Consider the following 26668-nt stretch of genomic DNA (forward strand, 5'->3'; position numbering starts at 1 on the left):
AAGTCCATGTTGAATAGGCATTTTTTCAGTTGCTTTATTTGAGTAGAATTGACATAATTAGTTTCAGGTGTACAACCTAGTGATTCAGCTTCTCTATACAGTATGCTGTGTTCACAGGCGGAGCTCCCATCTGTCACCATACAACGCTATTACAATACTGTTGACTATACTCCCTGTGCTGTACCTTTCATCCCATGATTTATTCACTCTGCCATTGGAAGCCTGTGTCTCCCACTCCCCTTCACCCATTTTGCCCACCACCCACCCCCCCTTTCCCTCTGACAACCATCAGGTTGTCCTCTGTATTTATAGGTCTGATTCTGCTTTTCATTTGTTTGTTTTGAATATACATTTTTTAAAAGTTAATATTATGCAGCTCGCGCGCGCGCGCGCGCGTGTGTGTGTGTAGCATAGTGAAAACATTGCCATACTGGTATCTGAAGAGCAAGGATCTATTAATTATACATTTCTGCCTTGGGTGAATATTTTTTTCTTTAAGTCAACATATTCTACATAGGCTTTTAGAAGATATTTGTGCCTCTCTGTTTTTTAGAATACTGGTTTCATCATGTATGATATTTTTTATACCTGACTACACTGAAAAATAGGACATTTTAAATGTTTCATTAGTGAATATTTGAGAGATGAGAATGCAATGATGCCTATCCAAAGGGGTGTGGTCAGTCTGATTTCAAAGTTGTAAGAAGTGGTGACCCAATTAAAAAGACATTGCACTTTAAATATTAAATGTTTTGTGCAAATTTTCCTAATTTGTTAAACATATCATTTTTTTAAAATAATGAAATTGCATGTGGAACTTTGGAAGCACAAACTGTAAAATAATTTTACTATTGGTCTCATGGTAATTTTGTTAATAAGATCACTTCCTTTAAAAAATTTCATCATCTTAATCTCATAAAAATATAATCTTATAGTATCCTATAAAAGTTACTCATACTGTACTTTCTTAATAAAAGAAACCTATAAATTTATGGAGTTTCATTCTTATATTAACCATTATTTTATTATTTTTCTGATACTTATTGATTTCGGTATTTCTTGATATGGATTAACTTGTCAAAATACTGTCTTTGCTTGACTACTGGGTTTTGCCAAGTTTGGGCTTGCTGTTCTAATAGCTATATCAATATACGAAGACTTCACTCATTTTTCAGATTAAAGGGCTTATGTCAGATGTGTGTTTCCTTCATCTACAAATAAGATAGCATTCTGGTAGAGGTGGAAATTATGTAAAGCCGTTGGTCAGGCAGTTTGACTTATTGTATAATGGTACTATGTTTATATGATAGATTTGAGAGAAATGGACCAGATAATCCAAAACTCACTTAGAGTGCAGCAGTCTGAGACAGTCTCTGTTTCTACATTCATATACTAGCAAAATGGTACTGCAAGCCGTTTCCAACCACCTAAATGGACTGATAATTCACTTACTCAAAATTCATTCAATAATTATTTATTGAGCCTATACTCAATGCCAGAAAGAATTCTAGGCAATGGATAGAGAGTGGTAAGCACACATAGTCCCCGCCGTCATGGAAAGCGAAGTTCAAAGAGAAGCCTCACAACAAAGAAACTAATAGGTGTATGATTAGAACTTGTGATAGATCAAAAAGAGAGCAAAAAATGGTCGTGGACATGAGCGTGGTGACTTATTGGAAATGTGTGTGTGAAGGCACGAGGGAAAGAGAATGACGCATCGGTGAAGTGAAAGGAAGACAGGTGCCATGAGAAGATGGCGGGAGGAAGAGGAGCACAGATCATGGCCACAGAGAAACAGGCAGAGCCGCTCGTGCAGAGACAGACAGGAGTTGCAGCTTTTCCCAGATGTGATGAGAGTCCATCAAAAGGCTTTGAACGGCAGTGTGACACAATGTTAAAGTTCACTCTGGCATTTTGTTGAGAATAGTTTAAAGCAAGGCAAGAATACAAGGGGAAGATGTGTAGGGAAACGCTGTAATCCAGGAAAAAGTGATGGTGGTTGAGATGAGTAGGTAGAAGCACAGAAAGTGGACACATTGGAGGCAAGTTTTCGAATTTTAATTCACAAAGCTTTGCTGATGTTTGATGTAGGAGCGACAGAAAGGGGGACGTAAAGAATAACTTCCGATTTTCTGAGATGAGCGACCCGATAGATTGTGGTGCCATTAACTGATATGAGATTGAACAGGAGAGTAAGAAGGTTAGGGAGTAAACTCACTCCCTTTGTGATGCCTCTGATACATCCAAGTGGATATGTCAAGAAGCAGTTAGATACGCACGTCTGCCACTCTCAGTGGAAGACTGAACCAGTGAAAGAAGCCTGGAGCCATCCTGACAGAACCAAGGACTGAACCCTGAGAACTTCAACACTTCACAGGTAGGGCAGTTCAGGTGGGGACAGGAAACAGTTGAGTTAGATGGTCCAGGGCTGGAATGTTATTCAGAAACCAGACTCCTTAAAATTTTCCTTTGTCATCCTCTTGTGTTCAGAGATGCCTGTTCCAGGTCTCACCATCATAGGTTCATTTTAGGAATGAGGCCGGGAGTGACCGAAAAGCAAGAGTAGTGCATGTCTTTTCCCTTTCAGGACTTAGCCCAGATAATGCACTTCCATGGAGCTTAGTCTCACCCCCCCCCCCCCATTAAATGAGCCTGGAAAATGGTGTCTTTAGTTGGGTGGCTCTATGTCAAGACAGAAATTCCTGTTGCTATAAAAGAGGAAGATCACAGATTCGGGGGGAACAGGGTGCAGTAGGTTAATGACTTCATCAGGAAGCCTGATTCTTTACTTTTTTTTCCCTCGGAGACTGGGATAGTTTCCCTTCCAGAAGCAGATGGCCACATGAAGGAGAGAGGATACCGGAACAAAATAAGAGTTGTGATAGGAAGGAAGAAAGGGGAAAGGGCTGTTGACCAGACACCCACAACTTTCAGCTGTAATCCTCAAGGTGGATGCAAGCTTTCTGCTCTGGCCAAACTCAACAATTCATTCATTATTCTGTGAATGCTTTTTGCACTTACTCATACTGGTGCAAGCCTTTGCTTTCGCTCTGCGTAGAAAGGTTCTTCTCTTTCTTTCAAGCTAACTTGAATCTGTGCTTCCTCCAAAGATTAACTTTTCCATAAATCTCAGTGTACTCATATAACAGTGATATATTATCCTAATTCTGTGCCAATATGTTTAATATCAGGCATAGAGAGACCTGACTTGCCAATTACATTTTGATGAATAAATACAATTTCTTGAGGATAAAGCTGCCTTTATTCTTTGTTTCTCCAGAGTTTGTTTTAGAATGTCTTGACTGATTAAAAAGAACTTACTGTTATTTATCTAGGTTAAATACAATTGGACCTGGAGACAGATGAAGGAACTCATGTTCTTTGCAGGTCCCTCTCCTCCTGTGAGCCTGTAATCTCTTAAAAGATGTTTTATTCATAAAACAATGAGGAATACATTGTAATACTTTAATTCAAAATAAATTAACAAAGTAAAATAAAGTGAACTCAGGTTTTATTACAATAGAAATGATTTTCAAGGTGTTTATATAGTAAGGCTACAATTAATGATTGATATGGTTGTCTAGAAATGTGTAATTGTTGGAAAGATGCAGACCAAATATGCTTGATTATTCTTAATGGAAACTTTGGGCATAATGCAAGAGGTGTAATAAATATCTCTGCATTTAAATATTTCCATAAATAAATGCTTGTTGAAGTAGCACCATCAATATAACATTAGGTTTTCTGGTTGTACAACTATAAAATTAAGTTATATAGTAATGAAATACTAAATTAGTTGCTGAAATTATGATTACTTCTCTGTATAATTTCAGTTTGAACAGGAAAAATGTAAGGCACTGATATATACTCCATGGAGAGTATGCCTTCAACTAAAATTGAAATCTAATTAGTGTGAAAATAAAAGTACTAAAATATTGTTGAGATCAATATTGATGGTAATGCAGAAGAAAACTCTGCCATGATTGTGGAAATAGCTCTGAGAGCCAGGGGTATGAAAAATAGCATTTAAGAAATCAAACTTTCTAAATGAATTTCTTGGCTTGATAAGCAAAAATAAAATTGGGAGCCAAGATGAAAGAAAAAAGATAAAATTCAAGAGGTAATTTGTGATGGGATGGTAATTTATAAATCATTCTAAATAATTTTCCAGTAATTCACAAAATAACCTATACCTAACCTGAAGTTTTCTTTTCTAAACTGTAGAACAAGGCATATTTAATGAGCAGGTCTAAAATCTGTACTAATCTGAAAGTAGATTAAGTATCGCAGACTGGTCTCTCTACAAAAAGTAAGCGGGTGGGAAATCTCAGCTGACTCAGACTAAGAATATGGAACTGGATTTCAAGGTCAAATGAAACTGTCTTTATAGTCATGATCACTTTCTGTGAATTAGATGAAGTCTAAACTCAGGTGTTCTGAAATGATTACACCTACTAAATGGGATTAGGAGATTAGTATATTGTCACTCCGAGTGGAGAAGTGGCTGCATAGACCAAATTTGCCTTTCCTGCACACTGAATGGACACCCCCCCCCCCCAGTGCCCTCCCTTCTGGGCCGTTTCTTCTCTCGGTGCCCTCATTCTTCTTTGAGCTGCTACTGCCAGAGCTGGAATGCTCTTGAGCTTTGTAATTCAAAATGAGGTTGCCTGACCAGCTGCACGAGCATCACTGGGGAACATGTTAGACTTACAGGATCTCAGACTCCACCCCAGACTGAAGAAATCAGAATCTTCATTTTAACCAGATTTTCAAGTGACTTTTATGCACGTGAAAGTTTGAGAACTTTTGTGTACCAGTAGCTCAGGATAATAGTAACAGCAAGCTATTCAGAGAAATGCTCTACTGTTAATCATTATTGGGTATTGTGTGAATGTATTTCAGAGAAAGACTCTGGTTTTTATATAGGGTTCTACAGAACCAAATGTAGTTTTAAAGGAAACACAAAGATTTGATTTGAATTTTATTTAAAACTCTATTTTAACTATTAAGCACTGTAGAGGAAAAAAAAATGAAAGCGCTTTCATAGTGTTTTGAAAACGACCGTTGCACTCAGTTATACTGTCAGAGTAACATTCTTTAGATTTGAAAGAAAATTCCTTCTGCTGTCTCTGTTTAAGTAGTATCCACAAAAGTGGGCTGTGATGAACGAATGTGGTACCATTCACAGTTCTTATGTCCATGAATACCATTTTTCTCAATGCTTTGCAATTAAAATCAAGTATAGAAATAAAAGAGATACTCTGGGTAAAATAAAACTGCAACTGTCATCTATAACACCGGACAGAATTGTTGCATCCATCCAAACAGCCACTCTGGCCTTAGTGTTTGGTTTTATATTAAGTAATTGTTATGCACGTGACTTTCAGATGTTAGCTTTTGTTTATTTTACCTATTGTGGTATAAGTCAGTTTCATTTGAAAAAAAAAAAAACTGCATTCTGATTCTAAAGCATTTTGGAAAGCATTGCTATAACTGGAAAGTTGTTCCAGTTGAAGGAGTGTCCGATGCCAGGGCTAACTGGGGACAGTGTTCATTGGATGCATCACTGCTGGAACCCTTTGATCAGATCAAGTTGACACCTGCCAACCTCTCTCTTGCACGTTCCTGATCGTGCTCAAATAGTTCTCAAGTAGCCACAGAGGAGCCATTAGGATTCATGTTTGATGCGACTCAAACCTCCAAGCCAGGACCTGCTGTAAAACAAACTATATATTTAATAGTTAGTTTACTGGAGCAAGAGTCTGGTTGTAAGACTAAAATCATACATAACACCAATCTGTATTTTCTGCAGTAAAAGAGATGTTTCCTCCAAACTTGCTTCAGTCCCTTGGTGTAACTTCACGGTCATCACATTCCTCCACTGCTTCAGTGGGGTGGCCAGCAGGCCTTTGCTGAGGGTGGACGAGGCACCTGCCATGCTAAGAACCAGAAGATGAAAATCCCTAACTGCAGAGTCTTACAGTTCAGAAGAGATAAGATGCTCAAGCCAATCATTACTAAACAATGTGATAATGGGGAATGGGACCTACACAAATGGTTTTATGGGAGTACAGGAGAAGAAATAAACAGTCAGGAAGTGGGAAATTAGATTAATTCATATGTTGTTTTACTTGGTGACTGGCCTTAACATTTTTTTTTAGTATAGGGATGAAGTATTAGGGTTTAAAATTACATTTGAATCCATTTGACTTGGAAATAAAACATCTCTCCCCATTAGGAACTAAATGCCAGTAATCAGCATGAGGATAATGTCCATTTTAAGAATACAAATTATAAGGAGCAGACATTAAAAAATAAAATATTAAAATCCCATTTAAGTAAAAGATCACTTTTAAAGAAATACTTAATACTGAATGTTAGGAGTATTCACTCAATCTCACTTGATGGTTATATGCTCCTCGTGTGTGTGTGTGTGTGTGTGTGTGTGTGTGTGTGTGTGTGTGTGTAAATACACACCCAGTAGTCTTTTTTATCATTGAGAAGTGGATTGTCTGCTTTGTGCATTACTTAGAGCACATTTAGATTCCAGCCTGGTTTTCGTTTGCAACTCAGTACACTTCTGCACTACTTCCCCCTGAATTAATTGATATAATGAGCTGATGTAAATTACTTTCACTATTAGGCTGAGCTAATATTAACCCACAGCCATTTAGAATGTAAATATACCACACAGAGGCATATATATACTGAATTCCAAACTTAAGTATCACAGATTTTTTTTTAGTTTTCCATAATTTTGGTGTGTCCGTCCCATTGCTTCATCTCAGGTCTGGAGAGTCAGGACTGTGAGTATAAACACCTTCTGCAGAGGCCCGTGCCTGGGCACCTGGGCAGGGGACAGTAGGGCACGATTCGGCCTCCTTGTCATCACTTTCTCACCTTCCCTGCTGGGAACGTTTCCAACATGTTAATTATGAAAATGCAACTCCCCTTTTAAGGGCCTGGGGAAATGCTCTAAACTTTATATTTATTTATATTCTACCTTTATTTATATTCTACCAATAACTACTCTGATATCCATATTTCTCTAGCCTTTCCTATTTCTTTGATGAGTCATCAGATTCTGTCCGGTGTTGTATTTTGTGTGAATCTTGTCCCCCACCTCCCATGGCTAGGTGATCAGGTCTTTGGAGAAGGACCCTCTAGGTAGCCTTGATAACACCACGCCCAAATTCATATGAAATACAAGTGCCTTTTTAGCGTAGAGTGAATTTTCCATCCCCCCCTCCATGATAATCCAACATTATGCCTTTGCTTCTGTTGTATTTTTCCCCCAGGAATGCTCTTCCTTTCAGTTTCTTCTCTTGTAATCCTGTCTGTTCACCGAGCCTCTACTTAAAAACTTCATATTGTCCCAAATCTACATATGATCACTCACGTGTAACTCCATTGTGCAATATTTGCCCCTGATTATGGCACTTTTCATTTCCACCTTACATGATAGTTTTCATATATACGGTATATTCACTTTGTCAGCTGTCAGTTCTTGATATCTTATTCATCTTCTGTTTCCCATGGTGTTGTGCGCATAGCAAGTGTTCAGTACATGTTTGTTGCATGACTAAAGGTTTGCAAATTGTTGTAGAGGAATGGCATTCCTACGTAAGAATCGGAGGTACTGTGCCTCGCGGGGGTATGCCTTCCACACCGGATTTAGGCATGACTGATGGTAAATCAAGAATGGGGGACAGCGAATGCTGTCTCTGAAGCAACTCCCATCAAATTTTGCAGCAGTAAGCTACCAGGGCATTCCAAGGGGTCCCATGCCGTGTGGCTCTCTATCAGTCCACTGCCTGTGACCCACTATTAGAGATTCTACTGTTCTACTCTGGGCGACGTTTCCATGTTAGAGAGTTTCTTAGAAAAATCTTGAAATCTTTTGTGAATGTTAATATGTAATAATGCCTTTGTTATCTGCGAGCATCTCTATCGGGATCATAAAGAATCGGATTGTGGGGAAGTTGCAGAGAGGAATTGGTGGGAGGAGTAAGGGGATAGGACCAGGAGGAAGGAAAGAGTCTTCTGTTGAAATAGTAGTGTTTCTGAACAGATTTCAACCTCACTGTTGTGAAGGTCCAGGCAAGTGATGAAATTGTGCCCTGAAGCTGCGGTCCAGATATTCATAGCTCCCATATGTTGCCCCTCTCTTTCCTGCCTATTAATTTTCTAGTTTATGGGCATTTCCTCCAAACCTTTAAACTACTTATCAGATAGGTAAAATTACTCCATTTTTTAAACAAGAAATTGATATTGTGAAAGGTTAAACTACATAGCCACAATTGTCTACGTAGTAAATAGAAAAACAAAGATTTGAACATGAAACCTGCATTTTCCCCTGTGTTATGCTTGATGCCCCTTTGGGAAAGTGGCTTTCATTGGCCAGCTGGGCATATGGGGAGACATACAGAAGATTTAGAAATCTTTTAAGACTAGTATACTCTCATTGCTGTTGCCATGGCATTATTTCAAAAACTCAAATTGCTCTGAAAAACTCAGTGGTACCCTTTTCTGACTCAGTATTGGCCTTGTTAAAGAATAGGATGGGAAACAAGATGGCTAATCTTCCATCTTTCACCAGGAGGAAATTCAGCTAGTGTCTTTGTTTTTGTGCAAAGGCAAAATAAAATGAGTCTGTGATATGTAAATGAGTCTCTCCTCTGTTTGTTAATTTCTGCTGTTTACTCAAAAATGGGAAACACCAGGCTTGTGATACATCATCTTTTTTGCGCTTGGCACCTTCCATCATGGATCGTATTAATCTGCTTAAACTAACAAGGATTAATTGCCTTGGTAAGTCAACCTGGCATTGAAATGATATATTGCCCAGACAGCTTGGAATTTGGCCACTCATAAATCTCATTCGTGTGTTGGTTTATTTCTGTTTGTCTCTTTCTCTGACAGATGTGTGCCCAATCACTGTGAGCATGGTGGGAAGTGCTCGCAAACATGGCACAGCTTCCAGTGCGCTTGTGAGGAGACGGGATACAGTGGGGCCACCTGCCACAACTGTGAGTGCCTATTCGTCTCACCCTGACCTTTAATTATCCAGACCCCAGGTCCTCAACAACCTGGGGAATGCACCGACTAATCACTTGATTCTGGAGAACCCAGATTTTGTTGTTGCTTCCTCAGAATAGTACTGCAGTCATCAAGATATACTCTCTCATGCCTAATGACACAAAAAGAAGGGCCAATATGTCCAATGTTCCGTAAACATAGTTGGGATTGCAATGCTGATCTTGGATTTGCCTCTGTGTGTCTAAGCCACGCCTGGATAGATGGTTTGGGAAATTGTGTTAGTGTAATGTCTCTGACTGGATTCTCATTTATCAGTTCATCAGAGAGACAGAGTGTAATTTGGACATTTAGTGTCTGGACAATAATTGTCTCATGCTCTATCACAATTTTGCCACATTTTTCAAATCAGAAAAAGAAGTTAGAAAGTGGAATAAAGTCTACTAAGTTGTGTATCTAAAATAATAACACAAGAAGGCAAGTTTTTCTAAATATTCAAAGTAAAATGTGGCTTGCAAAGACAACTAATAGAACACAGATGTGCCTTGTTTTACGTAATCACTTTACACTGAAAAGTTGAAGTTTGTATTTTTGTAATTCAAAGAATATATTTAAATGAATGTTAACTCTATAATTGTAACATTAATTTTCCGAAAATGTGTGGCTGTTTACAAAGCCCTTTGGAAACAGATTTGCCATAAAACATATAGTTGAAAGAAGCAGCTCATCTGTCTGTCGTGTGTGTGTGCGTGTGCATGGTGTGTGTGCATGCATGTGTGTGTAGGGAGAGAGGAAGGGGGAGGGAAAGAGAATGAGCTCCAATCTTCGGTCTCCTCCCAGTAGGCTGAAAAACTGAAAATCTAATATTTAATTACACAGACTTCTTTCATTCCACTTCATTTTTAGGAAACAATGACAAAAATATTATCAGAGAAGAGTTCTGGGGATAATAAAACTGCAGGACAGCTCTCTGAGCTTTTGATGTCCTTACTTGTAGCAGTGTACAATAAGAAACTGGAATATAAGACCTCAACAAAGAAAAATGTTTGTAACTTATTTTATTGCACTTACTATTTTGTTTAGAAGCTGTTCAAAAACAAAAGACAAAAACACTCCTTCAAAAATTAACATTAATAGAAAGAGGTACAAGAAAATAAAAACAGGCACTAGATTGATTTTTGGTAAAGTATTCCCATATGGGTACATGAAAAAGTATTTTAATGAATAAAAATGAAATTGATACTGAAATTAGTAGAATAAAGGAGTTATAACTTAAGTTGCCCCATGCCAATCACCTCAAAATGTTAACTTTCAGCCTGTGATATTCATTATATGATAAATGATGTTTGAATTAGGTAACTTTGATAAAACTTCATACCTTCACTCCACCAATATAATTTATACATCATGCTACAAATACCACCTTTAACCATAAGGGATCTTGTTCCTGAATATGAACATTCTAACTAAAAACAAGGAACAAGAAATTGGTGCTTGTTACAAGGGTTTCCTAACTCAGCGCCCACTTGATACTGAATTGAAAAGCAAACTATTCTTTTTTTTTTTTTTAAATAGCTGCTTCCTTCATTTAAATTCACAGAAAAGAAAAGGAGATTTTAAAAATATTAAATTTGTTTTAAATTTGTACATTCTACTGGTTGAATAGTTGAGTTTTATTTTTGTTTTTTAAAGAGTAATAACTCCAACTATTAGAAATGTCCTAAGAGTATTTAGGTTTGGCCTTAGTGGCAATCTCTAAATGTGAAAGAGGGAAATTATCTCCTCCCTGGAGCTCATTCCTACCTGTTTGGTGTTCCACTTTTGTTTCTATAAAAGTAGAATCATTCTTTTTAACATAGAAAGCCTAATCTCTTCTTGTCTTCTCTGAGTGAGGCCAAAATCTTGAAAATCAAGTGTGTGCATAAAGCGAGGTTAGAAGATCATAGGGCATAATTAGAGAAAAGTTTCAGTGACATTATTTGGTTGTGAAAAATATTTATCTTGTAGCTTATTGAAGGGTATATGCTTCCAAATAAACTGAAAGATTTGATATACCTCTTAGTTACTCCCCTAGGTTAGTTAAAAATTGGGAGGGAAGTTCTGGTTCAGCACATAATAATGGGAGAATATATAATATATGCCATTCAGTTTGATATTGAATGAACAATATTGCATTTTTACTTAGTGACCACACTCATAGCAAGAGCATTGAAGTAAAAAGAAACCAGCTTCTGATGCTATCTGTGAGATTATCATGCTGTGCGCCTTTGTAGCAAGTCATTTGACTTCTTTCGGACTTCCTTTATTCCTCTTTGACTAAATGGCTACTGAGTTCTCTTATAGTTCTAAAATCCAATGAGCTGAGACTTCCAATTTGCTCTTTCGTGTTCTCTGGTCTTGAATTTTGTTAGCATTATTAAATAGTTTACCTCATTATTCCCTGCAGAGGACCAAGGATCCCTTTTGGAAAAAGGAGTTATGGTAATTTTATAATGGCAGTCCTTTAAAAAGGTAAAAAACAGCTAAGTAAAACATAGCATTTGGTGTAACTAAATATTTCGTAGAGCTTCAAACATTACAATTGAGCTACTGTTTCCACACATTTTCTTTTCTTTTTTTTTTTTTTTAAAGATTTTATTTATTTACTTGACAGAGAAAGAGACAGCCAGCGAGAGAGGGAACACAAGCAGGGGGAGTGGGAGAGGAAGAAGCAGGCTCCCAGCGGAGGAGCCTGATGTGGGGCTCGATCCCAGGACTCTGGGATCATGCCCTGAGCCGAAGGCAGACGCTTAACAACTGAGCCACCCAGGCGCCCCCTTCCACACATTTTCTGCTCTGGTCGTGGCTTGCTCAGGGTAAGATAGCTATTTCTCAGGAGACGTGATCATTGAGGCTAGAACCAAGAAGCCCTTTTTTGATAGGTCACACTGCCTGTGTTTGAACTTGGCCTTGTCACTTACTTGTAACCTTGGGTACTTAGCCTCTTGGAACTTCAGGTCTTTCCTGTGTGCAATGGGTGCAGTGACCCTTGTAAAGCTGCCCTGAGATTAAATGAGGTGGCTTATGGAAGACACAGACGAGAGCTTTAGCATATATTAGTATCAGTAAATTTTCACCAATTCATGCCTTTCAGAATAAACATCCTTTGATCTGAACTTCTGTACCAGTAATTGTCCACATCCCACAATCTGTCACTTAATTTCATGCTGCCACTCGTTGTCACTTGCGTGGTAGATTGGGTTTGAAATGAATGAATTCCATAGTTTTCTCTTTTTTCCAGAAGAATTGAAGAGAACTAAAAGTAATCTTGATGTGTCCTAGACCTTTATCTATCTGTTGGTTTGTTTATACATGGAGAATTTATTTTCAAATACATTTTCTGTAGGGTTCAGAAAGTTGTCATTTACAAACCACTCTCCCGAGGAGTCAGGTTGTCCCCCTTTGGATGAGGAAATGCCACAGGGAAGGCCAAAATCTGATCTCAGGAAAGGGCAGGCCAGTTTTTGTTCTCCCAAACACTGAAGAGGTTAGTTTGTGACCAAATGATGCAAATACATTAAATTGTTGCAGATGTTCCATTCTCGATCAATTTCTGACCAGTAACATATTGAAACTTAAAATCGTGTCAAAGAGGGTAGAATGATCGTGTTGAATAGTTTATCTTTTGTTATATTGACTTATCTTTGTCCTCTTAAAAGTATAAGGATGTGTCTTTCTTGTGAGCAAAGCTTCATGTTTATAGTTACAGTCTTTTTTCTCTTCCTGATGCTGTTTAGACAATTGGTCTCCAAATTTACTTGCCAATACTTCAGATGCTCTTTAGGATCTAATTACCATCTCATGTTTTCCACATGTGTTCCTTACACTTCATAATCATGGTGCTCACTTACATAAATTAAATGCAAAAAGCAATCCCTTATCTCCAGGCTTAGTAGACTTTTTTTTTTCCCTCATGCTACTGGAGCCTATCTTTGAGCTCAGTCATTCTGCATATGATATCAATCTCTTAATTGGAATTGCCCTAAAAATCCCCAGAATATTCTCAATAATATGAAAATTCGTGGCTGTCTTCACAAGCCAGAGGACATTTAACAGATATAAACCATGTTTTGGAGTGGAAATTTATAAGAATTCTTATTAAATACCAAATCTTCATTCTGAGAGAAAATCTTTTTCCAAATTTTGTTATTAAAAAGAGAGATTTTCACCTTGCCCAGATAAATAGACATTACTGTTTCCAGAGGTAGTAAGAGGGGGTAAACTGAATGATCTACACAGATCTCTTCGAATTTAAAAATTGTGTGATTTCTGAGTTCCTAGATACTAAGAAGGTACCGATGTTGCCACACAAATGCAAAGCTAAAATTTTTACTAGCCAGTGTTAGAGGAAAAATTGAAATTGAAAAGGATGGTATTCTACATCTTGTAGTCTGGAGCTATTACTCTGGGTGCATAAATTTGTAAACCATAAATTACACTGCACCTTATTACTGCACACATGAAAAGTGCAGTGGATTTCAATAGCGCACACTATGTTATTTATAATCCATTATACTCATAAGTAATTGAATTCAAAGCATAATTTTTAAAAAGAAATTAATCCTACTTGCTTGTAGTCACACTAACCTAGAACATAAACACCTAGATTTATTGGCAGTAGGAGATTTGGTGCCTCCATCTGTTTGGAACAACTGCAGACTTAGGCATCAATGAAGACAACTTGGAATTTGAGCGTTGCAACCCTCCCACTCCCCAAAAAAAGTGTTCGCTGTATAGAATCATGTCCTTACAGAATTGAAATCCATCTCTCAGCTATAATTCAACCGGCTTATGAGGACCTACTTAGAATGGCTATGTTTTTAATCTGGTTTTCTGCAATGCTTTTCCTCCCTTTCCCCCTTCTGGTCTCCTTGGCCTCCTTTCAGTTCTTCATGCATGCCCCGTACCCTCGCACTCTTCCCGCTCCCCTGCCATCGTCACCGCCACAGGACTTTTGCACATCCTCCCTCTCTGCTTTGTCTGGTACATTCCTACTCATCCTTCTAATGTCAGTTCAGTAGCCACCTCCTTAAGGAAGCTTTCTGTGACCCTGTAATTAGGTCAAATCCTCTTATTCTAATATACGTCTTAGCACTGGTGATGATTGTGATTTGACATTTATTATTTGCGATTCCTTAATACTATCTGTCTCTTCCCCTGGACTATACTATCTGAGAGGAGACAGTGCCAGGTTCTGTTGACCATTTTATTCCCAGGGCCCGGCCAGCATGTATTATGTGCTCAGTGAATATGCACAGAATCAAACAGTGAATGAGTGGCAGGGAATGTAAAGAGCATCAGTAGCTTTTTAAAAACCAGTGTCCTTTATACAAATTCATGAAGGTAATGAAGCTATGAAGAGGAAATAAGCTAAAGGGACAAAAGGAAAACGAGAGGAGGGCAGATAATAGAAGGTGACTTAGTGAAAGGCCAAGAGGGTAGTGATAGTAGTAACACAGAAACAGCCACAAGAGGTCTAAAGTTCTAAGAAATTATATGGAGGAAGTCAGTATATGAGCGAACAAACCTGCACATTTCCGGTAATCATGAGGAAAGCATTGGGCCGTGCATGTTAAGGCACGTTCATCAAAGTGACTTGTGGGAATATGTAGTCAGAGTCTCAAAGTAAGTTCAACAACAAAATGGCGTCTCAGGTAATGAAGTGCAGTCAGCTCGTGTACTGGCCGGTTGTATGAGCTATTCTAAAATAGGTGTGGGTATGTTTAAATATGGACAAGTAAATGGCAAAGTTTAAACTTGATGCAGATTTGAAGAAGATGAACATAACCCTTGCATTTATCATGTAATATCAACGTATATTCTTGCTATAAGAAACTTACAGAGAGGGAAAGAACTCAGGATTTGAAATTCGATGTTGTGATGTCAGATCCTCAAATCCTCAGGCTGAACAGCCAACCTTCTTTTTCCATTAGCTGAGTTTTCTTAGCCGTAGGACAGGAACTCTCTCGCAAACCTATAAATCCTGTTTCCTCCAACTCTCTTAACCATAGTCGTAGGAATTTCACTTACACCTGTGAAGGGTGAAGTCAGTTCTTCCAGCACATGATGCTGCCCACTGATAGCAAGAAAATGAGAAGTATTGGATTTAATCCCCTTCCACCCACCTCCTTTTTTTCCCCTCCTCTGTGCTGTCTTGGCTTTTTGTCATTTAACCTCTCTGAACTTAAGTATCCTCCGGGACATTCAATGAAATATTGCCTCTTAAAGTGCTTTGTAAATTTGGTATCATTTTGTAACTTTTATTGTACCACTGAGTCTTTAAAAACAGGCAGCGAAAGTTTTGTCTGATTAGAAGTAGCTTCAGGTTACAGAGCACTGATATAGTTGATTCTCGAGTAAAAGATCAGAGGGTGTCTCAATATTTAAGCCAATACTCACTGAAAAGATAAAAGGCTTTATTAGCAAATATAATGGCTACACAGGCTGATTTACATTCACAGGGTGAATCTGTTCTTTCTAATCTAGACACAGCACTAAGTAACCAGATTGTGCTTCTTTGTTAGCAAGTGAACAATTACCAGTCTTCCAATTTTACCTCCCTCTCTCATCCTTTGCATTCCTACACAGTGACCTACTTCAGAGGCTCAATGTGTCTCTGTCATTAAGGCCTGGGTCCTTGTCATTAAGGAGTGGCTCAAGGACACAACCACAGAACCATGGGACACATAGGAGCTATACTCCTACTATTGCTTATTCATCTTTTGTCCATTCACCAATATGTTGAGAATGGACTCCATTCTGCATATGGGATAGTTACTGGAATGTGGAGAAGAGAAAGAAGAAGGGGAGGTTGTAGTGTTAATAGCTCCCTCCAAAGAAGTGTTTACTTTCATTAAAAAATAAAAGCCTGTATGGGCGCCTGGGTAGCTCAGTCAGTTAAGTGTCTGACCTCAGCTCAGGTCATGATCTCAGAGTCCTGGGATGGAGCCCCAAGTTGGGCTCCCACCTCAGTGGGGAGTCCGCTTGTCCCTCTGCCTCTCCCCCCACTCATGCGCCCTCCCTCTCGCTCTCTCTCAAATAAATAAATTCTTAAAAAAAATAAAATAAAAGCCCTTATAATCCTAACTCATTTACATATCTTTGGCTTGTTGGGATTGCTAGCTGAGGGTAATTTATACTGTATGCTTACCTCTTACAGTCTAAGTTGCCGCTTTTCATTTTACAAAATATGTAGGAATGTAATTACATGGGAAATTACTTAATATCTTATCACAGATTCCTTGTAATTCTAAGCAGCCGTTTCATCTTTTCAGATTATATCATCAGATTATCTATCTGTTTATTTCTGGGTTTTTTTCTTAGCAGATGGGATGGGGAGAGATGAGAGTGAGGAGGAGTCAGCTCCAGCACGGGGCTCCGTGGGGGAGGTGGTTTTCAGTGGAGCATGAGCCATTAAAGTAACAGTAAGCCCTTGCTCCATTGTGTGTATTCTCTAGATGAGAAGCTTGTGTTCTCACCAACGCTGAAGCATTTGAGGAAAGAGGGAAAGGACAAGTGGTGTCACTTCCTGAAATCACACTTATTTATTAAAAGAAACAATAATCCCAGCAGCTCCTTCACTCCCATTTTCACGGGGCATCTGCAGATAAAGTAAGATGGAGAGACACGGAAAGTGCTACCTTTGTAGAAATGTTGGAAGGGGATTTAGAGGCCATTCTGTCTTTCAGCCGCAACCAAATAAATTACATTGGATTAAAATAGTGCAGGTCATTTGGAGAAACACAGCCCAAGGACCTTTACATTTCTAAGGCAGCCCAAATTTCAAATTAATCCCTTCTTTTTGCCTTGCTTTAGAAAGATGGCTAAGATTAAACTTAGAAAGAAAGGATTTAATTTCAGTTTTACAAAGACTTTTTCAATAGTTTCAAAAATATATGTTTCTCTTTGAATAAAAAGCCTTTGCAAAAAAGTTGATCTGCGAATGCATATTAAAAAGCAGCCTGCCATAGAGATGAGCTGTGAACCTGTGAACTGCACAGAGGCTATAAAATGCCAGAGCTCGGTCTCGAGGGAGTTGACATTATTCATTAAACTCCTCTGTAGTTTGAATACCAGTGACTGTCTCAGCCCAGGTTCAGAGTGAAGAGAAAAAGGAATAGAAGACACCTCTACACCTTCACCAAGTTCGGTGAAGGGTAAGAAGATAGAGGGGAAGCCTGATTATTGGCAGATAAAGAAGGAAACTTCAGAGAATTTTGTATCTACTCAAAAAACAAGAAAGGAGAATTAAAGTTAAATATAGTATGTGCCTCTCCTTTGATCCTTTTAACATCTCCCAAATCAAACGATTTCTTGCTTTCATATTGACATTCGTCACTGTGCCCTTACTCTAAGTCTTTAGCTTTACAAACTCGGAGTATACGATTACCTGTAATTCATAGACGGTCCCGGTTCATTTGATAATATTATATGTCCATTTTGTATGTAGCACACTTTGTGGATGACAGAAATACAGACAAGAGCCTGCTTCCTTATGAAGTAGACTTGCTGGCTTAAAAGGGAAGACAAACAGTCAGGAAGCATTAATACGTTAGTAGAGAGTAGTGTGTTTTTGTGCCAAGCTGGTGTAAAGGCCAGTATGTATAGCATGAGAGGGAAAACAGTGTGGACCAAGGTGGTTAGGGAAGGTTCTCAGGACCAGCTGAACCCTGGCAAAGCTCCTTCCTTGCTTGGTTGGGAATTAAGATTGGAACTGATGGGGGGAATTGGGGAAGGGCAGCAGAGGCAAAATCTGAGGGCAGAAATAAACACGGGCTGTGGAGAAGAATGCTCGTGAAAGGGGCCCACCTTTGGAGCCCACAGACTACCATGGGAATGCTCATTCAGATTTTTACATGCCATATGATCCTGCAGAAGTTTCTAAACCCTTCCTGAGTTCCTGTTTGAGTGGTATGCTGGAGCCAAGATTGTTAAATATTCAGGACTTTTGTGAGCTGCTTGTCAAGGCTTGGTAGCTTGAACCAACTACAGTAGGAGAATATACCCCATGGAAATTAACAAGCCCAACAAATCCAGGCTCTTTTTTGTAAAGCTGGCTTACGAATACCACTGCCCTGATTCCTTAATTACGCAAGAATTATAGATCTGCTTATGCGTACTGCTGTGTAGGATACAGGTAACGTGTAAGATGTCCAGCACGGTTAGAATCAACGCAGATGACGCTCAAGAGATGACAGCTACAGGTTTGAATGTAATATCGTGAAGCGATTGGTCTCATCAGAGGAGCGGCAGGATGTGGAGTTGAGCAGGCAGGCTGAGCCAGCCAGGGGACAGTGGTCCTTCACCACCTCAGCATTCCGATGTGATTCTTCATCACTCATTTTTACCACAAAACAACTTCACTTTTATTCTTTAGGAGGAAAAGTTGAGCTCTTCTCACTATGTGAATCCATAAATGACATTAAAGTCTTCCCTAACAGACAATTGGCTTATGATTACTTCTGAGCTATGGAGGGCTTGTAAGATCCTTAAACAATGTTTAGAGAGCACTTAGGAAGGACCATTAGAGTATGTAGCGTCACATCAACTGTCAACATTTCTTTTACTGAAGGGGACAGAAACGTTTTTTGTTACTAGGTTTGCCTCAACTGTTTAGCTTATAGTATAATCTGATGTTACAACTGATGAATAATTATCTCTGTTAGTATACAAAACTAATTTTAAGATTACTTTGTGATTATTAACCTATATCTAAAGAATGAGCAGCTTTTCTCCTGTCAGGATCTCCTCCCATCTGTGACCCGGCCATGTCAAATTTCTATTCCTTAAATTTAAGACATTTGGTTTGGTTTGCTATACTCTGTAAGAATACAACTACCTGTAATGAATCTAGTGGGGTTTTTTTCACTGTTCACATGACAAAAATCTGAAGAATTAATGATTGGTCTCTGTTTCGTTTTTGTTTTTCCAACATCATGGTGGACAAAGAACTCTCTTCATTTCATTTCTGTTGTTATAACTACATTCTGCTTTTCTTTCCCCTTTCCAAGCCCTCCTGGCAAAAGAAGGTATAGTTCAGATTGTTGGAATCTAGAATGAAAATGTTTTATCTACCCAGATAATCCCTTCGGTTATATTTGTTATAGACGGCTAATTCCACTAAAAGCAAAAGTTTCCCATGGATAGTATAGCAGTTTCCAAAGAGAGTGTTGCTGGTTCACTTTTTTGAGTGTTTTCACGTTTGAGTGCTTTCAAGTTTTAGTAAAATATTTTATTTGAAAATATTTTAACTTAGCCCAGTGCAAGTGAAATTCTATAAATGTATTTGGACTAAAAAATCTAATTTTCACGTAAAGCAAGAGAAAGTTCCAATGACTTGCAGTTCCTTGGTCTCGTTATATAATTGTGTTCCAAAGCTACCGTGGGGGCTCCCGCCTGCAAAATATGCCTAACCTATTCTTGAAAGACCTTTCTTGCCATCACAGATGCCAGCACCAAATGCCAGACAGAATTGGCACCTACAAAATCGCTGTCATTACTCATTAGCAGGCATCAAAATGTCCTAATAATACTTTTTGCCACTATCCAATCCTGTGGAGACATCAATTACACGTGTCTTACTTGCCAAGTCATGTGATCAGCTTTCACTATGCTGGATAAAGCCAAGTGAGACCATCCGGGTAGATTGGATAAAGAAACACCTTGAAGGGTTTGGCTGTGGAAAGAGAAATTCTTTCCATCCATATTACTGCAGTGGAATTCAGAATTCTAGAAAACCCTGTGTGTTCTTGCTACCATATGGCTGTCTGTTGCTCAGTTGCCCTACTTAGAGAACTTTTGAGTATTCAGTGGAAGGCATATTCCTACTCAGAAAATAACCAACATATTAAGACTTCTTTATGGTTTCAGTGGCCTAGGTATAGACTTTCTGAATAAATAAGACCTGAATTTTATGGGGCCAGATTGGATACCTGAAGCTAGGTAGATGAAACAGGCTTCGTTAATTCATTGTCCAAGGGATTATTTCTTTCCCTTTGTATAATTCTTTAAATCGAGCTGGCTGAGGCAACGTGAAAGAGAAGAGAGTAATCTAAACTTCTGGAGAGAGAAGATCAGTAATGGAGACTGCCCTGCCTTCTCGCAAAGCAGCAGCTCTGAGAGAGGAGCGTGGAACCGCACTTTGATTAGATGCCCTTGGGAAGGCAGGTCGGAGCGTTCACACAGCACTACTCGCTTCCTAGTCACTAGTGGGAATATCCACTGCCCTGTGATTCCTGCACCAACTGGGGAGACCTGAGCCATTCTGAAAACCTCCTCTCGTCTCGGCTGGCCATGTGGCCGATGAGCCACGAGGCCAGTCACCCAGAGGATGCGGCAGTGGAACAGAGCCTGGGAGAGGAAGCCGAATCAGTGATGGGTGACGGAAGGGCAGTGATTGCAGATGAGTCCTTATCTCATCTGTGCTGCATCCACTGCTTAGGACATGCTTTCCACCATTACCGGGTGAGATGCAGCATCCGGTCTGTGCTGCAGCTTTCGCTCTGCCTCAGTGCCCTTGCTATTGTGCCACTGCATGGAGGTCATTCTCACGAAGCTCATTTCTACAGCCTAAACTAAGTGTGGGCGCTAACATGTGTCTTAGAAATAAAAATAATGATACAGAATGATTCACTGGGCAGAAATGTTGTGGAAGACAAATATTATTGAGAAGCAATGGAAATGCTATTTGCAATCACAGAAGACTTTATTAATAGAAAACATTGCCCCATACCGCCTACACGTATAGGTTAGATGTTGAAAGAACTCACACATAGTAAAAGGATATTTGTTTAAAGCCCAAGTCCCACTTTCGCTATATAAAAATTTCTAAGGAATTTTGAATCAGGATTCAATTTGCATTCAGCCACTACTTTTTTCTTCTTATCATCACCCTAAGCTTCCCACATACCACCTGTCTTAAGATGAGATAAATGAACACGAGGCCCTAAACTCTACCACAGGTGGTACCTCAGCCGAGGAATGGATTCACTTTGATGCTTGATTAGCATCAATTTCATGTGTGGTAATAAAAAAAAACCAAAAAACAAATTTAATCTGCACAAACTGTAATTTTCATGCTGGGATCATTTAGATTCCAGCAGTCTCTGTATTGATTGGGTTCAAGAAAACTCTTTTCATTGTGCTTTTTTAATGAGAATGCCCAGTGGAAAATCATACTTGAGTCTTGGGGAACTTCTTGCTTTTCAAAAGTGCATTAGATAGAATTTCAGTGGTTGGGAAGATGGGCTTGCTATCTGTAGACTTACAGAACATTAAGAACAGATATACAAAGTTTGAGGAAGAGTAGGGTAGTAGCTATTTTGAAATACTTGCTGATACACTAGTGTGTTAAGATTAGAGACGACACCTAAAAAAGATAAGTAGATGCCCTGGAATGTTGCCTTTTTATAGTCTTCTTATCAGAATATCTGCAGCCACCCCATTTTCCTGAATTTTCTCCCAATTCTCTTTTCCAATATGTGGCTGCCTGCCACTTTTCAACCAAAGAAGGAAGACTTTAGACAGGGATGATGGGCAGAGAGACTACAGAGGTGGCTGTTCTGCGATGTGGCCCTGACAAGTTGATTATATATTAGAAAATGTGGCGGAGAAGCCACATCCCAGTTTCTGACATTAGTCTCTGCGGATGTTCATCACCTGACAGCAGCTGCTCTGGGAGCAAGTTAGGGAGCCTCTGAGAAACACAGAGGTAACACTCATGTGCTCATGGGTGCGTACGAATGCAGACGCCTCCAAGGAGTCTCAGCACCAATTAATTACAATCACCCCATTCTGTAGAGACAACATAAAACCATTTTAAAACACTTTGAAACTTCATAAAGAGGGCACCTTTATTTTAAAATTTGTAGTTCATATCTGTGATATAGTAATACAAATATAGTAAATACAAATACAAAAAAGCATACACCATATGTATAATAGGTAAACTATTACCTTACGAATCAGAAAGGCCCATGTTCAAGGCACCTTTGGTTAGTGGAAATATGTCCTTTGCTACCCTATTTTGGATCTGATTAAATATGCATCACACACACACACACACACACACACACACACACGTACACACACACATACACACACACACACACACACCCCGAAGCAAACTCCAGCAATTGATCAGAGGCTGACGTTGTACAAGCTAACTTTTTTGACTTGGTTGCTCGTTCATAAAATACTAATGCAATATACAGTTCCCACGCAGACTTTCCTCTTCTCCACAAAGTATGGCGACCCAAATGCTGCAAAGCTCGCTGTGGGCTCCTGGCTCAGAAACAGTTCTCTCAGCACTCTCCTGACATTATTAATGGCCCTGATGTACAAACCCAGAATAAAATAGAATTAAAATCCAAAGTTAATTTCAAGCTCCATTAGAAATTAAAGGTGTTGGGAAAGAAATCAATATTTGCCCAATGCAAAATGACTAAATTCAAAGCAATTAATTCTATTATTTTGTAACTTCTAAAAACTATAAAAGACCTCAAACTATAAAATGTTGCCATGCTCACACATACACAATATGTGACTAAAAATAATGTCAATGATTTCTAGAAGCAACATGCAAAAATCTATTTTATTACTTTGTAGCCATACCATGTAGTATACACACTAAAATGTGTGTCTTAAAATAGAGCCAATTATTCTGTATAATCCATGGCTATTTCCAGCAATTACCAACACTCAGTTGTAAATCTGGGAGGATTTAAGGGACAGAAAACAATGCAAAAGAGCAAAGAGATTTATTTAAATGGAATAGATGTATCCATTTCCTTAATTTTACTTTCTCTTTTTTCCAGTTTCTTTTTAAGTATTGCTGTAGATTAACAAACAAATGAGCCTAAAACACTGTAGTTCTAACTAGTATAAAGTATTTTGAAACCTTAGTGTTGTAGGTCATAAAAGAAATTAAAGTAACAGTCATTAAAAAACTTTCATGTCAGAGGGGCTCCTGGGTGGCTCAGTCGGTTAACTGTCTGCCTTTGGCTCAGGTCATGATCCCAGGGTCCTGGGATCCAGTCCCTCATCAGGCTCCTTGCTCAGCAGGAAGCCTGCTTCTCCTTCTCCCTCTGCTCCTCCCCCTGGTCCTGCTCACTCTCTCCTACTCTCTCTTTCTCTCAAATAAATAAGTAAAATTTTAAAAAAACTTTTTAATATCAGAATCACTGCCATTTCTTCCCTGCCACGCCTTTTGGGGTAAGTCTGAGTTAACAAATGGACCTTTGCATGTCTTGAAAAATCAGAGTCAAATGGATCTGAATCAGACCTTATTCCCTCCCCATGTTGAGAAGAAGCCTCATGAGAACTGGCTCAGGCATCAGTTACCATTTCAGCATCTGGGGTGAACATCTATATAAGATAATATGGGACAAATCATTGCTTTGTTTAGGAAACATCATAAGGCTTCTGATTAAATCTTACTCTTTTTGGGATCAATCAACAGTCAATGTGATTAAGGCTTAATAGCAATAGACACACAGCCAGGCACTGGGGATGTTCCACAAGAGAGAACGGAGCAGTCATTGACAATAGCCTCATTCTTCCAATGGCTAATATTCAACTCCTTGACTTTCGTAAATGTTACTGGTTTTTTTTTTTTTTTTTTTTTTTTAAGATTTTGTTTATTCGACAGAGATAGAGACAGCCAGCGAGAGAGGGAACACAAGCAGGGGAGTGGGAGAGGAAGAAACAGGCTCCCAGTGGAGGAGCCTGATGTGGGGCTCGATCCCATAACGCCGGGATCACGCCCTGAGCCGAAGGCAGACACCTAACCGCTGTGCCACCCAGGCTCCCCATGTAAATGTTATCTTTTTAAAAACTCTGTGAGATGTACTTTTTTAAAGGCATGACTTGTCTAAACAAGTGATAGAGAGTTCGGTGTTGGGAGGTGAGCTTCCTGGCCCACCAGCCCCTATTCTGTCTCTGTTGTTGCTCTTCAGGGTTGCCCACTAGCTAGAACAGAAACAAAGGTGTCAGACCAAACTGCCCTCTTGTTCAGCATTTCCTTCCTTCCCATGACATTTCGAAAGAGAGAGGATGCTGGAGTAAGACAGATGGGGTGCCAGCCCCACGCCTGTTACTTCCCGTGTGTGTGTGTGTGTGTGTGTGTGTGTGTGTGTGGTCCAGGGTGATGACTTAACCTCCCTGATCCTCGCTTTCCTCTCTTGTGTAAGAAAAAGAATAATACTTACCTGACAAGGTTTCTTTTTTCTTTTATCTTTTAAGAATTTAAAATGTAGGCAAAGCAGATGTTCATTATGAGGGATATCATGGGCCCACAACTGTAGTCACCATTGGTGTGATCGTGGAGCTCCGCTCCCCGGGTGTCCTTCTCACTCTTCTATAAGACCTGCTCTCAGGAGAGCACCGGGTATCTGTCCAGTGCTCTCAGGTGAACATAAGTCAAATAAGAGAAAGGAAGCAATAAAATGTCAGAAATTAGAATGCGGAGCTGCGGGGGGTGCTGGTAGGAATGGAGTGACAAGTGTTTAAGAACTAGGACTCTTTCTGAACATTTCTTGTAAATGCATCCAAATAGTGTGAAGATGCTCTCTCCTCCTGATGCTGGTGGACCTCTCAACATGGCTGCCATCTTCCCCTTTGAATCTGTTCTCATCAGTGACCTCCACATTGGCCAGTTGATTTTAGTTTATTTAAATGGGGTGTCTGTTTTTGATATCACTTGCTTTCTCCTTACTGCAGTTTTCTTTGTTTTCTCTGGCTCAACTACTTCTTTGTTTTGGTTCAGTTTGATTGACGCCTTTGTTTCTAGTCTGTGTCGTGCCTCACTCTTAAAGGATGGTGCTCCCTAGCTTTGTCCTCAGGCTTCTCTTCTCACTTACATACTACCCCTGAGTGCCTCAAACCGTGTCTTCAGTTTCCATTTATACGGTGAAAATTCCTTCATCTTGTATTGCTAATCCAGAACATTCTGCTGGATCCATTAAACTGTGACCAGCACACAGTAGGGATTTAATAAATATTTGTTGAATGTGTGAACATCTCGGTATCCTACATGTTATATCCATTTCCTCATTCCACCCTGCCTCGCTCTCCCCCCTGTAATACCGATGCACATAAATGATCCCTTACAAACCCAGTCACTGAAGCAGCAGTCAAAAACCCCCGCATCTGACCGGTCCCCAAGTTCAGCATGTTCTACCTCTGGGATATCATTTGTGTCCCACCTTCCTCTTGGGGGCTACGTCTGAGCCTGGGCTCTCCTCACATCTGAGTAACTGCAGAGACCTTCCCATTCCTGGTTTTAGAACCTTCAGTTTATCCTCTATGTATCTGCTAAACTGAAATTTCAAAAGAGAGAATCTGATGCCATCACTTACGAGGTTAAAACTTTTCAATAATTCTTCAAACCTGTTTATAAAAAATTTGAGTAAGTTACCATCACAGAGTGTTACATGATCTAGTTTCTGTCTGTCTCCCTATTATTCCCTGCATCTCTCTGCCTTTTCTCCAAGCACTTGGAGCACCTTAGAATGTTCTGCACAAGCCTCTGCAGAGAAAGCAGTTCCTCCTCTTCCTCTTCTGGTTAATTAACTTCCACACGTTCTTCACTACTCTGCTGAAGTTTCATTTATTATTGGAGGGGGCATTCTGTCATCCTGAGTCTGATTTAGGACTTCACCCTCTGTGCTCCCACACCATGCTATACATACGCTATCAAAGAAATAGTAACTCAGAGTCACTGGATATTTGCTTCTTGATTTAAAACAAAACAAAACAAAAACCCCACAAGGTCTTCTTTGACTTCTTATACCAAATCAAAGGACAGGACCAATGCAGTAGACACCCAGCAATGCTTGTTATATGATGAATGAGAATTCCATGCATGCCTAAACGGACACTCCCAAGACTACTTATTGGTGGGATGTTTGCCTGAAGGAAAGCAGTGGGCTTGTGCTACACTTTCAGTCTTCTCTTTCAGTGTCTCTTCCCTTTGTTATGCTTTTCCTTTCTAATCTACATCGGATGATATCAGTGTGTTGGGAAATCTTTGGCAGGAGTGGGATTCAGTCACGGGTCATTTTCCCCATCAGTTATACTGTAAGCTAGTTTTGTATCTACTTGTGAAAAGAAAAACGAGGTTCCCAGTTACAGAAATTTTTTGGCAGAAAAACCTCCTGGTCCTTGCTTTCTTCCTTGTAAAGTTAGCCTTTAATATAAAGTTTAATCCTTTCACGCTGCCTAGAATGTGTTCAGAGATTTTCTCTGCAGATTGTTTCATCTGGCAGTTAATTCCTGGGTAACTTCTGGGAACTGAAGGGAAGAAGCATCTGAGCTGCTGTCACTGAACTCAGAGACTACCAGTCAGTCCATCAGTTCTGTGGATATCTGGGTTTTGTTTTTTCTCCAAACCAATGATTCTTAAATTTTAGTTTGAAAATTATCTGAGTAAATCTATAAAGTACAGTTTTCAAGGCACCATTCCAAGAGTTTCTGATTCATAAGATCTGTGATAGGCTCAGGGAATCTGCATTTTAACAAGCTTGACTGGAAGATTCTAGAACATTCTAATAAGATGGCAATTTCAGGGGTCAGTGAACTTCCCTTTCATTCTCTC

The 26668-nt window shown here is 39.4% G+C and overlaps 1 protein-coding gene across 1 annotated transcript in view; it reads left to right on the forward strand.

The window, feature by feature from the left end:
- The window catches only part of CNTNAP2 (contactin associated protein 2), a 1356273-nt gene that overhangs the window by 626466 nt on the left and 703139 nt on the right, over positions 1-26668 (forward strand). The window contains exon 12 of the mRNA XM_026479097.4: positions 8923-9029. Within this exon, the coding sequence (XP_026334882.2) occupies positions 8923-9029 (107 nt within the window). The remainder of the gene's footprint in view (positions 1-8922; positions 9030-26668) is intronic.

Source organism: Ursus arctos, unplaced genomic scaffold (genome assembly GCF_023065955.2).
Source record: "Ursus arctos isolate Adak ecotype North America unplaced genomic scaffold, UrsArc2.0 scaffold_3, whole genome shotgun sequence".
In the NCBI taxonomy this organism is placed as follows: Eukaryota; Metazoa; Chordata; class Mammalia; order Carnivora; family Ursidae; genus Ursus; species Ursus arctos.